Source organism: Cricetulus griseus, chromosome 4, assembly GCF_003668045.3.
Source record: "Cricetulus griseus strain 17A/GY chromosome 4, alternate assembly CriGri-PICRH-1.0, whole genome shotgun sequence".
NCBI classification, from domain to species: domain Eukaryota; kingdom Metazoa; phylum Chordata; class Mammalia; order Rodentia; family Cricetidae; genus Cricetulus; species Cricetulus griseus.
In genome coordinates, this window is record NC_048597.1 from 42,008,170 (window position 1) to 42,019,924 (window position 11,755).

The following is an 11,755-nucleotide window of genomic DNA, read 5'->3' on the forward strand; positions in this document are numbered from 1 at the left end:
ATCATTTATAGTGTTGACTCTATGAAATGAATGATTCAATTATCTCTACTGTGTTGGTCCAATTTTGACATTTCTCCCATGTATCACTATCACCACCTTGTCTTAGTTACCTAACTGCCTATGATAGGCCTCTGCATGACCACGTCTTACTTCTGAGATTGTTCTGTTATTGTATTTGATTTGAAGGATTATAATTAGCTACTTTGAAATACAATCACACTAATGAAATACAAGGATGGGAAACTGGGAGCTGATCCAGGACTGGTGGGTCTGTAACGGGAATACAATTTCCTCCATAATTGGCTTGAATTATAATTGGTCACATTAAAATTTAACATTGACTACTTCTGGGTACCAGAACAATGTTCAGTTTTTACTGTTAAATAATTTTGAAATTACGACATGTAGGTGACTTGATGCCAAACCACACCGTGAATCTGACTTTCAATCTCCAATTAGCTAAAATGTAGAGAATGGTCATGCAGCCCAGATCTATAAAAAGAGTCATGGTGAAGATTACATTTACTTGGAAATTTTAATGTAGAACTTGGCTTTTTTTTTTTTTCTTGAAGCTAAATCCTCATTAACCTTTGGCCTTGCCTGGAGCACAACGAAGTTGTGAATCCCAGTATCAGTCACCTAATGATCTTTCTTTTAGTTTGCAAGAGAAACCCTGCTGACCTATGCCAGGCGGCCAGATTCCAGCAAAAGGAATGTCTGAAGACCCTCAAAGACCAACTCTTAGCTTCAGCCTCCCAACCTCCCAACCTTCCAGCATCATTCCTTCCTTGGCCAACCTTCAGGCAAGTCACAGTCCTCTCCCTGCTAAAATTATGTATTCACTGACAATTAAGAGGTTTCTAAGAAAGGCTTGACCTATGGCAACTCCTGGAAGAGAATACTAGTCTGAGAGCTTCATAAATGGGGTATAGGATTGTGATTCATCACAGCCACCCTCTTTTTTCTTGGGAATTTCTATTCCTGGCCTGGATACTTTGTTTGTCTTCAATTGTTCAAAGATTCATAGCATTTGCTTGCACACCATTCAAATAAGTTAGTCTCCAGAACTGACGGTTCATTGCAATCAAGTAAGCTGTTATACCACCTTGAAGTAATAATATGAACTCAAGCCAGCAGTTTCCACAAAGTCTTACCATCAAAGGCTGGGGACTGTAATAGAGAGTCATCCGTATTTCTTCTGAGGAAGGCTGCAGCATCTCCAAACTCAGACAGATCCATTATTCTTAAAATATCCACGGGAGTCGTGGGGGGGGGAGGGTTGGGTTGTAGGACTATAGGTAATGTGAAAGGATTCCTTCTACAAAAAGATAGGAGTGGGGAGAAAAGGGGGAATTGAGGCTCTTGTTCTAAAATTGATAAATTGTTCATAATAGATAGACCAAAGAATGTTTCTTCTATGTCTGTGTCATGGTACAACTGCACTCAAGACCACATAACTTCAACAAATCCAGGACACCCATTAAACATTGAAGGCTCAGTGCCTAGGGTCAATGATGCTTTCAGGAACCTGTGCAATGTATCAATTCCTTTAAATATCGGAAGAAAAAAATAAATAAAATTTTGAGGATATATAATAATGATCTTAGCCCAGCTTTTAATTTGTCTTTATACCAACAAAATTTCAAAGCTAAATTTTAATAATTTTGTGGAGGAAATGCCTCTCAAACAACAAAGTCCCTAAGGCTGAGAGAAGTCAAACCACAACCTTGAGCCACAAAGTTATGACCTTGGCACGTGGCATAATGGGCAAAATTGACAAATGTCAAGTTGCAGGCACTACTAGGACCTTTGCTATGAATGGAGAATGGATTCCAGCTCCCTCTAGGCATTCCAAATATCATACCTAGATTTAGGTGACAAAGGAGAGAAGGTATTCAGATACGTTTTTCAATGTGAGTATTAAATGATAAAACTGTGACTGTCCTTTCCGTGATGACTGTCTAGATCAGATGGTTTACAGAGGCAGGTGAACTCCAAGGGAATGCCAAAAGCAGTAGAGAGAAAGCAAACACTGGGAGTGGAAAGCAGGTTGAGGTGAGGGGGTGAAGCAGGCCTGAGTGAAAATGTTGACTGGATCAAGAAATGCTTGGAGAGACTACATTGCTAGGCAATTTTTATAAAGAAATCTCCACCCACTTTTGAATGAAGTACTATTACAGTTAGGTCAGAAGGAGGGAGGCTGGAAGGAGACTAAGAAGTAAGGGAGAGGTGTAATCATAGAGCCAAAACCCCCAACTCATGTCCTGAGCATCTGCTTTTGATGTGGTGGCTTTATCCTGGGAAATACTTTTGCTCTCTACTTTCTAACACAGACTCCTTCTCGCCATCGTTTCCTAGTGCTTGAACTGAAGAGTCCCTTCCTTGACCTTGATTTTCTGATTTCCCAAAGATATCACCATTGGCATCACATCATCTCTAATTCTTCCTTCCCTGCCATGTGCTACTTTGATTTGGCACAGCTTAGATTGCCATGAAGCCTGCCCTTTCTCTGACAAGTGTCTGGCCTCATTCCTAATCACAAACCAGACATAGATAGCTATGTCTGTATTGAGGCCTGTGTGTCTAGACCCAAATGATTAGATCATCCTTGAATACGTGTTCCAAACAGACAATCAGATTGTGTCCTAGGGTGTGGATTTGGAACTTAGTGACCACTCTCATTATGAATACTGCCTGAATTGAGTGATCGAAACTGGAAGGGTGAGACTGGCACACCAGTGTGACTACTGGTGTCACATGTGTCCTAATCAGCAAAGGTATCAGTAAAGAGGAAGTCGAAAGAGTGAAAAGAAGCAACATAGGAAAGCAAGGAAGGAAATCAAGAGGTAGCTTTCCTAGCAATGGTACACAGTGAGACTTCGATCCAGTTCTTGGTTTTGGTTCCTGTAAATTCAACAAACTCTGAACCAACTCCTCCTAACTAAGCCCCTATTTAAGTGACCTTGAGTCCCTCATACTTATTTATCCTGGATAATGTAGGGTGTTTATAAGAATCAACACACGGATTGATACATATAAAATCTCAATCATTTTTACTAACAATTCTTTTGCAGACATCAAGATGGCTCAGTGTTTGATAAAGGTACCTGTTGCCAACCCTGACAATTAACAACTTGAGTTTGATCCCTGGGACACACATGGTGGAAGGAGAGACTCTACTTTTGAAAGTTGTTCTCTGACCTCCACATACACCATGGCATGAATGTCTACCCTCATGTCTACACAGACACACATATACTAACAAGTAAATGTAATAAATGATTAAAGTTTTAATTAATCTTGCTTAATAGACATTTGTATATTTTTGATTGCCCTGGTAAATATGTAGGACAGTATCTTTACTTTCTAAATTATTTTGTGAATCTCAGATTCACAAAACCATTATCAGAGAAGAGCAGCAAAGACTGGTGTTTCAGTTTCTTTTCTGTTATTGTAACTGCATACCACAAACCCATAAAGAATAAATACATATTTATTTAGACAGCAGCTCTGGAGATCTGGAAATTCAAATGCATAATGTCAGCATCATTAGCATCTGGCAAGGGTCTTCTTGCTGGGTGATGAAACAGCAAATCTCATCACGTGATAGACCAAGAATGCCAGAGAGTGCCTGCTTTTATGATTAAAAATAAATAAATAAGCCTCTCTCCACAATCCATGAAAGGGTTAGTCTATTCATGAGGGCTATCATCATAAATTTGAAAATCAATTTTCAAATACCAGGAGGTAAAGAGGAAAATCTTCAAGATGACAGCTTCAGTTGAGTAGATGTAAACACAACAAAGCAAAAATCTGCTTGGATTGTAACCTTCCCTGGAAGATTACGTTCCTTTTACCCCCCACCCCCCCTTATTGCTCTTATCTACCTGGATTGGAGCTGGGCAGTAAGTTTCTTGAGAAAGCTATGCCAAACTGTATTCGGTGGTGGTTTTCAGTGCCTAACTATAAGCAGAAACTTAATTGATACCTCTTAAGAGATTGATAAAATAGCTGAATGATTTTCAGATCAGCAGCCTTGATAGTTCTCCATGTTAGTTTTATCATAATTTATTAGATTCCCTTGAGTTCTTCTGTGTGGGTTTCCTCTTAAAGCTTTCCATTGCCAAGAAGCCATGCTGTAAATTATGCAGAAAATACAAATATTTATCCAGTAAATAAACACTAAGTATTCTTTAGCAAAGTTGCTTTGATTGTTCAAGGTGAAGACAACATGTCAAAAAGAATGAGAATGGATTTCTCCAGAAGTTGACAAAGGAAGAATGGAATTACCAGACATGTAAATGATCTAGACAAGCTGGGACATATGTCCCAAGGCAGTAAATAAAACCCGTTTGAAACACAAGCCCCAGTGAATGCTACAAACCTGGGGAGTGCTCGTAATTAGGGGCACTAGAGTGTAAAACAATAATGCTGATGCCTGCTAATGTGCATGCTGTTGGATAATCCCATTTTTGCCTTCTCTTGGAAAGATTTACTTTGTAGAAAACCCATAAGTACCCAGTCTTTATGAAGAAATCTACCACGCTCCACGCAGATATAGTACCTGCATTGTATTTACTCATATGCTATTTGAATCTCAATAAAAGCAGATACCTCTGCCAGGTTACCTCCTTAAGGAGAAATGTGAAAGTGTTTAATTGAATTATAAATCAGACACACTGAAAAAATAATTGGGCTACTAATTAAGTATAATGGTTTTGCGTTTTAAAATATCCTTAAAGGCTTATGCGCTGAAGGCTTGGTTCCAGTTGGCAGTGTCATTGAGCAGTGATTACATATGAAGGATATAACTACCCATTGACGAGTCCATTGATAAATTCAATATCAATTAACTGAATGGATTCAAGGATGTCTTGCAGGACATGCCTTGTTCCCCTCTCTCCTTGCTTCCAGGCTCCCATGAAGGGAGCAGCTTGGCTGTCTCACGCTGTTCTACTATGCTGTACTCCCTCACTACAGTCTAGTAGGCAATGGAGCCAGTTAGCATGGACTGAAGCCTTAGAACCATGAATCAAAAGTTCTTCCTTTCTTATATTATTTTTCTCAGGTATTCTGTCACAGTAACACAAAGCTGTCTAGTACATTCAGGACCCACCCGGACTACCATGTGGTCAATTCTGATCAGCACCTTCCTTCTGGTTCCCTCTTGCAGCTTCTGCTGGGTCTACCATGCAGTGCAGCGCCCCCTCTCCGAACACTCCCTCGTTTCTCCATCTTCCGTCAGATGATGCTGTCTCTGCATTGTGCTAGCTTACTATTTATGTAAAGAAAACAATCCTGATTAAATTCTGTCATATGTTAAATTGAAATTGCCTAGCCTGGCCTGAAGCTTGTGAACTCAATAGTGAGACACTTTTAGAGAGAACTGCAGTCTTTGACACAGGATAGGACCTTAATAAAGATATAGACAATTAGCTAACTAATAAAGACTAATCCATCTCCCAAGACTACAGAATAACACCAGTGTGCCTCCTAGCTGAGGTACAGTTCAGAAGGTTTTGGGGTCCAATGATCTGCTGTTCCATTTTTAGGTATAAACCTTGATTGAATTTGGCTATATCACTGCAGAAAACTGTGAGCATGAGATATTGTCTAAGGAGGAATGTCCTGGGGGATGGAGGGCAAGACCACCCAAACAGGGAAGTACTGAAGAAGGAACTTAAAGGGTCAAAAAGACTATCTGCTCAAGCTCTGCTTGCAGGTATGTATTTAGTAGCTAGCTGTATGATGCACAAACAGCAGAGGAAAAACTGAAAATTGTCCATGCCTGCAATGAACCCAGTGTCCTTATTTCTCTGTCTACAATTACCCTCATTTTCAGGTCCCTGTGATGACCACAGATGCACTGGCCATGGCAAGGAGTAGTAATGCTATTGGTTCCAAAGATTTTAAACAAGATCTAACCTGTATGTATAGACAAAATGGGCTTAGTTTAAAGTGGGGAGGGGCAGGGAGATGACTCATTGGTTAAAAGCTTTCTTTTAACAAGTGTGAGAACCTGAGTTTGAGTCCCCAGAATCTGTATAAAACGAAAGCTCTCAGAAAAGCCAGAATCATAGCATGAACTTCTGCAATACTAACACCCCTACAGGGACCTGGGAAGCAGAAGCAAGAGAATGCTTAGACTCTTCAAGCCCAGCTAGCTCACACAGTAGAAAACAATAAAAACAGACCCTGACTCAAACATGGTAGACAGCAAGGACCAACGCCCAGGGGTGTCTGACTCTCACATATGTGCCTTCTCAACCATGCCCCCAACACACACACACAAATAAATACATTTTGAAACATCACTATTTTTATAGATTATATGAAAAAATGTATTTTAGATCTATGATTCAGTTATTCAAAGTATAAGGCTGAAATCAACTGACTGCATCAAGAAAACTGTATTGGAAAGACATATTTAAGCATGTAACTTCATTTTAAAATTATACAAGAAATGTGTATTGAATTATCCCCAGATGCTTTTTTTTCCTTTCCAGACAGTTTCACTACATATTCAAGCAATTCTAGAGCCCAACATCTTCTTGTTCCAGCCTCACAAGTACAAATATATCAGGAATCTAGCCCAAAGTTGGTTTTATTTCAGGATTTTTCATGGTTTGATTTTAATAACAGCTAGCTGGGTGCTCTACAATTTACTAGGTAGGAAACAAAAACTAGCAAATAAATCATTGCATCGGCCGGGCATTGGTGGCGCACGCCTTTAATCCCAGCACTCAGGAGGCGGAGGCAGGCGGATCTCGGTGAGTTCAAGGCCAGCCTGGTCTCCAGAGTGAGTGCCAGGATAGGCTTCAATGCTACACAGAGAAACCCTGTCTCAAAAAACCACAAATAAAATAAAATAAAATAAATCATTGCATCAAATTCACCATCCAACAGAAGTAGAGCCAGGCTGAAAGTATCCATAGTTTTCAGAATTTTTAAAACATATATACTAAAAAGAAAAACTAAGGAATAGTAGACAGGGTTTTTTAAAATGCCCATTCTTTAAAACAGCCAAATATACTCTCCCACAAAATAAAATTAGCAGATGGTAAATATTAGCTATAATAGAATATGAGGATATTCATAAATGTCAAGAACCCATAATCTGCACAGTACAACTGCTGATGTTACTATTTAGCTCAACAAGATACACATTAAATATATTTAGTGAATTTAAAGGCCTGTGTAAACCTATGCTATTGTTTGTATCATTTTCTTTGCTTTTACGTTTTCTGAATGCTATGGCTCCACCTCAAGAAGATTATGGAAATTTTGTTGAGCATGACTGCAATCCATATATTCACAGATATTCAATAATACACTTACTTCAAGTAAAGCAGGATATTACATAATCAACCTCAATTAAATTTAACAACCACCTTTTAAAATATCTAGTAAATGTAATAGTTGAAAAAACACTTAGGGTACCAGAACTATCAAGATTTGACTTCTGTCTTCCATGTTTAAGTCTAGTAAAATATAAAACTTGTCAACAGATGGTCTTTAGTAGACATACAATAGTGGATGTGCCTTCTTCACATTGGAATAATTGAAAATAAATTGTGTTGTTGAAAGTCTTACCTTAGAGTTATCGTACCACTTTGTAAACAAATTGTATTAATATGTTACGTTGCATATAATGACTAACACCATGGGTAAAAGACTAGTAAAAATAGTAATAGCAAACTTTCATACCTGGTACTTAGTCTGTTGGTATAGAGAGACAAAAACCTACCTTTCAGAAAGCAAAAGAAGTACATAGACCCAAGCTAAGCCAGACTTTATACCTTCCTGTCAAGGTCAACCGTGACAACCTCAGTCAATTCTGACATTGTTTCTAAATTTGTCTGCTGGTTTTTGAGAAGTTGAACCCATGGATATGAATTTGGCACCCAAAATGTCTCTAAGATAAGTCTGTGAGATGCCAGAAAACAGTTCCATTTCGAGAACTGAAATCCACAGGCTAATTTGACCCATTCTCCAAATGTTTGCTGCATAATGAGATTAGGCAATATTAATAAGAGAAGCAACAGCAGAGTCCCTGGCTCTAGATCCTTCTCTCCTAGTAAGTCCAACAGTTAGTGGCCTTAACAATTTTTAATCCTTGCAAGAAAATACTCACTAGCAATTTCTACTACTTATTTAGGTCATATTTGGGATATTAGGAAATAAAGTTTATTAAGAGTACATCACGTTCCAATCCTTACTCTATACTACATGTGTGACCTCAGTTAAACCCCATAGCAACAGTATAAAGAAGGTTTTGTTATTCCTAGTTTACAAATAAAGAAACAGGTAAAAGTAATAAACTAGTAACTCTTGCCTCAATTCTTCAGTGGGACAACTGACTGAAACTAGGGCCTCATACACACTCGGCAAGTGCTCCACCCCGAGATACACACACAATCTTTTTTTACTTGTAAATTTTGAGACAAATTGCCAATAAGGTGCACAGCCTGTCCTGTAACCTGTGATCCTCCTACCTGAATCTGAAGTAGTTCAGATTGCTGGTAGGTGCCAGCATGTTCAGCTGAGCCAGTGAGGCAAGATTTGAACCTAAAATGTTAGAAGTCAAACTTTCTCTTTTGTAACCAGTATGACATATAATTATCAACTCAGAGATCAAATAACATTTTCTTATTTCTTCTTCCCCACCCAAAATTGCAGTTTTTAAAAAGCCTTCATCTAGTCAAGGATATTTATTGCTATTTATCTCTTTCAACACGTAGAACACTTTCTCAGTCTCTAGGCAAAGCTTCTAGCTAGTGATTATGATTAATAATAATAATAATAATAATAATAATAATAATAATAAATTAAGCAGTCAAGAGCCTTGACTTTGAGTTATTCTTACTAGATTTGAAAGCATTTTGTGCAATCTGAAATGATCTCTGGAGCCAAAGATTTTCTGAATTATATTTAAAATAACTTTGTAGAAATGACATTGAAAAGGGAAATGCCAAGTAATAGACAATAGCTCATGTAATCAGTTCTTACTAATGGTGGGCAAGTTCTACAAAAGTATTCAGTTCTCCAAAGCAATGAATTAACCATTTCCCATTGAGGGGGAAAGGGAAGTAATATAGAGACACTTGACCAAAGCCTCCTTAATATGACAGCTTTGAGGGCAAAAACAAGCTAGTAATAAATGCTGAATGAAGTACTGGATGACTGTAAATGATCAGTTAGACTGAAAATGTGCCAACACGGTATTCTAGTTGTGATGATCTTTGTTGCTTCTAACTGGAATGTGATTTAATTAGACTGGGTAAGCTGGCAGCAGTAACCTCACAGAAACCCAGGTTAGACAGGATGAAGCAAGAGAAAACCCATCCTGGCTGGCTGCTGCTTTGGAAGATAGGGACATTAAAGCTCTCCATTTGACCTTTGGGAGATCATAAGCCATTGTGCCCTATGCTTTAAGGCTGGAAATAAAAATGGGTGTGGTGCCTTTGGATGTTTTAAAAAAAGAACTAATCCAGATAAAAACAGACAAAACAACTTGACTTAACAGCAATCCTCCATGAGCTGAGGATTCCAAATGCAGAGGAAACTAACCAGACTGGTTTTCAGAAGGGCTTAACATGAATGGATGAGAGACAGCTGTTAAAGGTTATACGCCTGTTTCCATTTTAACCAGTCAGGAGAGCTATCAGCCAGAAGTCTGAGGCCACAAGGGGAAGAGTACATAAAGATGGTGGCTTTGACTAGTAAAAAAAAAAAAATATATATATATATATATATATATATATATATATATATATATATATCCAGCAAGACGAAATCTGTGAGAGATGGTGCTGTGTATAGTTGGTATTTGGTAATTGCTAAATGTATGGGATAGGTTGTCATGTAACAAACTGGAGATTCATATTTGGCTCATGAGGTTATTATGGCAACCCCAGGAGTGTGTAAGGATGGGTAGAGTAGAGAATAAGAGTTAAAACAAGGGCTTGCCTATCAAGTATAATGTCTTTTTTAAAAATCTTCTGAGAACTCAATTCTCTGGAGAGTTGCCATATTCAAATGGTCAAATCCCCAGATACAATTTGACAGTAAAATTTTAATATCTGTTTCTAATATAGAAGCCCCCTTTAGAGTGTTTTATATATTGATGAGCACAAATCATTCCACTTAAAATTTACATGGAAATTTTACAATTTTACATGGAAATAAGTTAGACACACTCTAAAGCTCCGGGTTTCTTGATTTGTCTTTGTTCCCTTGGTACATCCCAAATCAGACCTTGCATTCTCCTAGCCTTCCATGAAGGTTGTCCTACATTATTCCCTCCCATACAGGAACCCAGTGAAACACTTTAGTTTGTGTTGATGAGAACAGAACCTAGGGTCTTGTGTCTACCAGGCAAGTATTCCACTACTGATCTACATTCCTAGCCTCTAGTTACTAATTTAGAGTGAATTCCTCAATATTTTTATCCACACTTCTATGTGTTGGTAGCATACCACATTAAATTACTCTTCTATTTTTTGACAGTGGTAGGCATTCTCATTAATTTTGGAATTCTATATTTTATGTGGGAGTATGCATATATTAGTGGTTGAGTGTGTGTGTGTGTGTGTGTGTGTGTGTGTGTGTGTGTGTGTGTGTGTGTGTTGGGGTACTCATGTACCATTGCCCTTGTGTGGAAATGAAAGGAAAATTCGAAGGAGTCAGTTCACTTACACCTTCAGTCATGCTGGCTCCAGGGACTCAAGTCATTATCAGGCAGCTTAGTAGCAGGTGCCTTTACCCACTAAGCCTCCACCCTAGCCAAGTACTGTTATAAACAATAACAAAGATTGCACTCCAAAAGGCTAAGAGATGACATTGTTTACTTGTTTGGGGCCCTTCAATAGTAATTTCTCATTGTTACTTTAATTTCAATTTCCTATTAAAATTTTTGAGCATTTTGTCAAGTGCTTATCAATCATGTGGATTGTCTTTTATCTCTGTTACTTGACTTGCCTGTTTATTTTATTCATTTTTTATTAGGGTATTCTTTTTGTCAAATGTAGTTGTCCTTTGTTTTGTATTTTTTCTAAAATATTATTATTTATTTAAGTGTATGTGTACCCATGTGTATGTATACATGCCTTCAGTGCCGACAGAGGCCCGAACAGGCATCAGAGCTTCTGGAATTATTGGCAGGTGTAACTGCCTGATGTGGGCACTTGGAATCAGCTCTGGTCTTCTGCAAGAGCAACAGTGCTCTTAACTGCTGAACCATCTCTCCAGTCCCCATTTTGTATCCTAATCCTATGTCTGTTGTTATTATGATTTTAAGTTACCAACTCTATTATCTATCATCTGAATTTATCTTTGTTTTGTTTTATACTTTAATAAAGTTAAGTACATGTATCTTTTCATAACATATTTTTTTTCTTCTTTAACTTTGGAGGATTATATATGGTTATATTTAGTCAGTGGTTGTGGATAGCCCCAGTATTAGTCACCCAGGGGAATGGCAACAACAACAGAATTGCTCTTTGCCAGTGCACAAGAACTGAAATCACCAAAATAACAATGACTTAAATGGGACTGAAGTAAGTTTATTTATTTTATGCAATCTGGAAGGAGCTAATCCAGGGCTCTTAAGTGTATGAGAGATCAAGTATCTTCTATCTTGATGATCTATAATCATGGCTTCCATTCCCTGGATAAAGTTACATTTCAAATTCTGTTGGAGATCCAGCCATTTTCTCTACTTACACTTAGAAAAACAAGAGATTAAAAAGAACCA

The 11,755-nt window shown here is 38.0% G+C and overlaps 1 protein-coding gene across 1 annotated transcript in view; it reads right to left on the minus strand.

Annotated features, from left to right (window-relative positions):
• Positions 1 to 1,239, minus strand: part of Myh15 (myosin heavy chain 15) — a 120,954-nt gene extending 119,715 nt beyond the window's left edge. Inside the window, exon 1 of the mRNA XM_027413358.2 lies at positions 1,155 to 1,239. Coding sequence (XP_027269159.1) covers positions 1,155 to 1,239 — 85 coding nt within the window. The remainder of the gene's footprint in view (positions 1 to 1,154) is intronic.
• Positions 1,240 to 11,755: the final 10,516 nt, after the last annotated feature.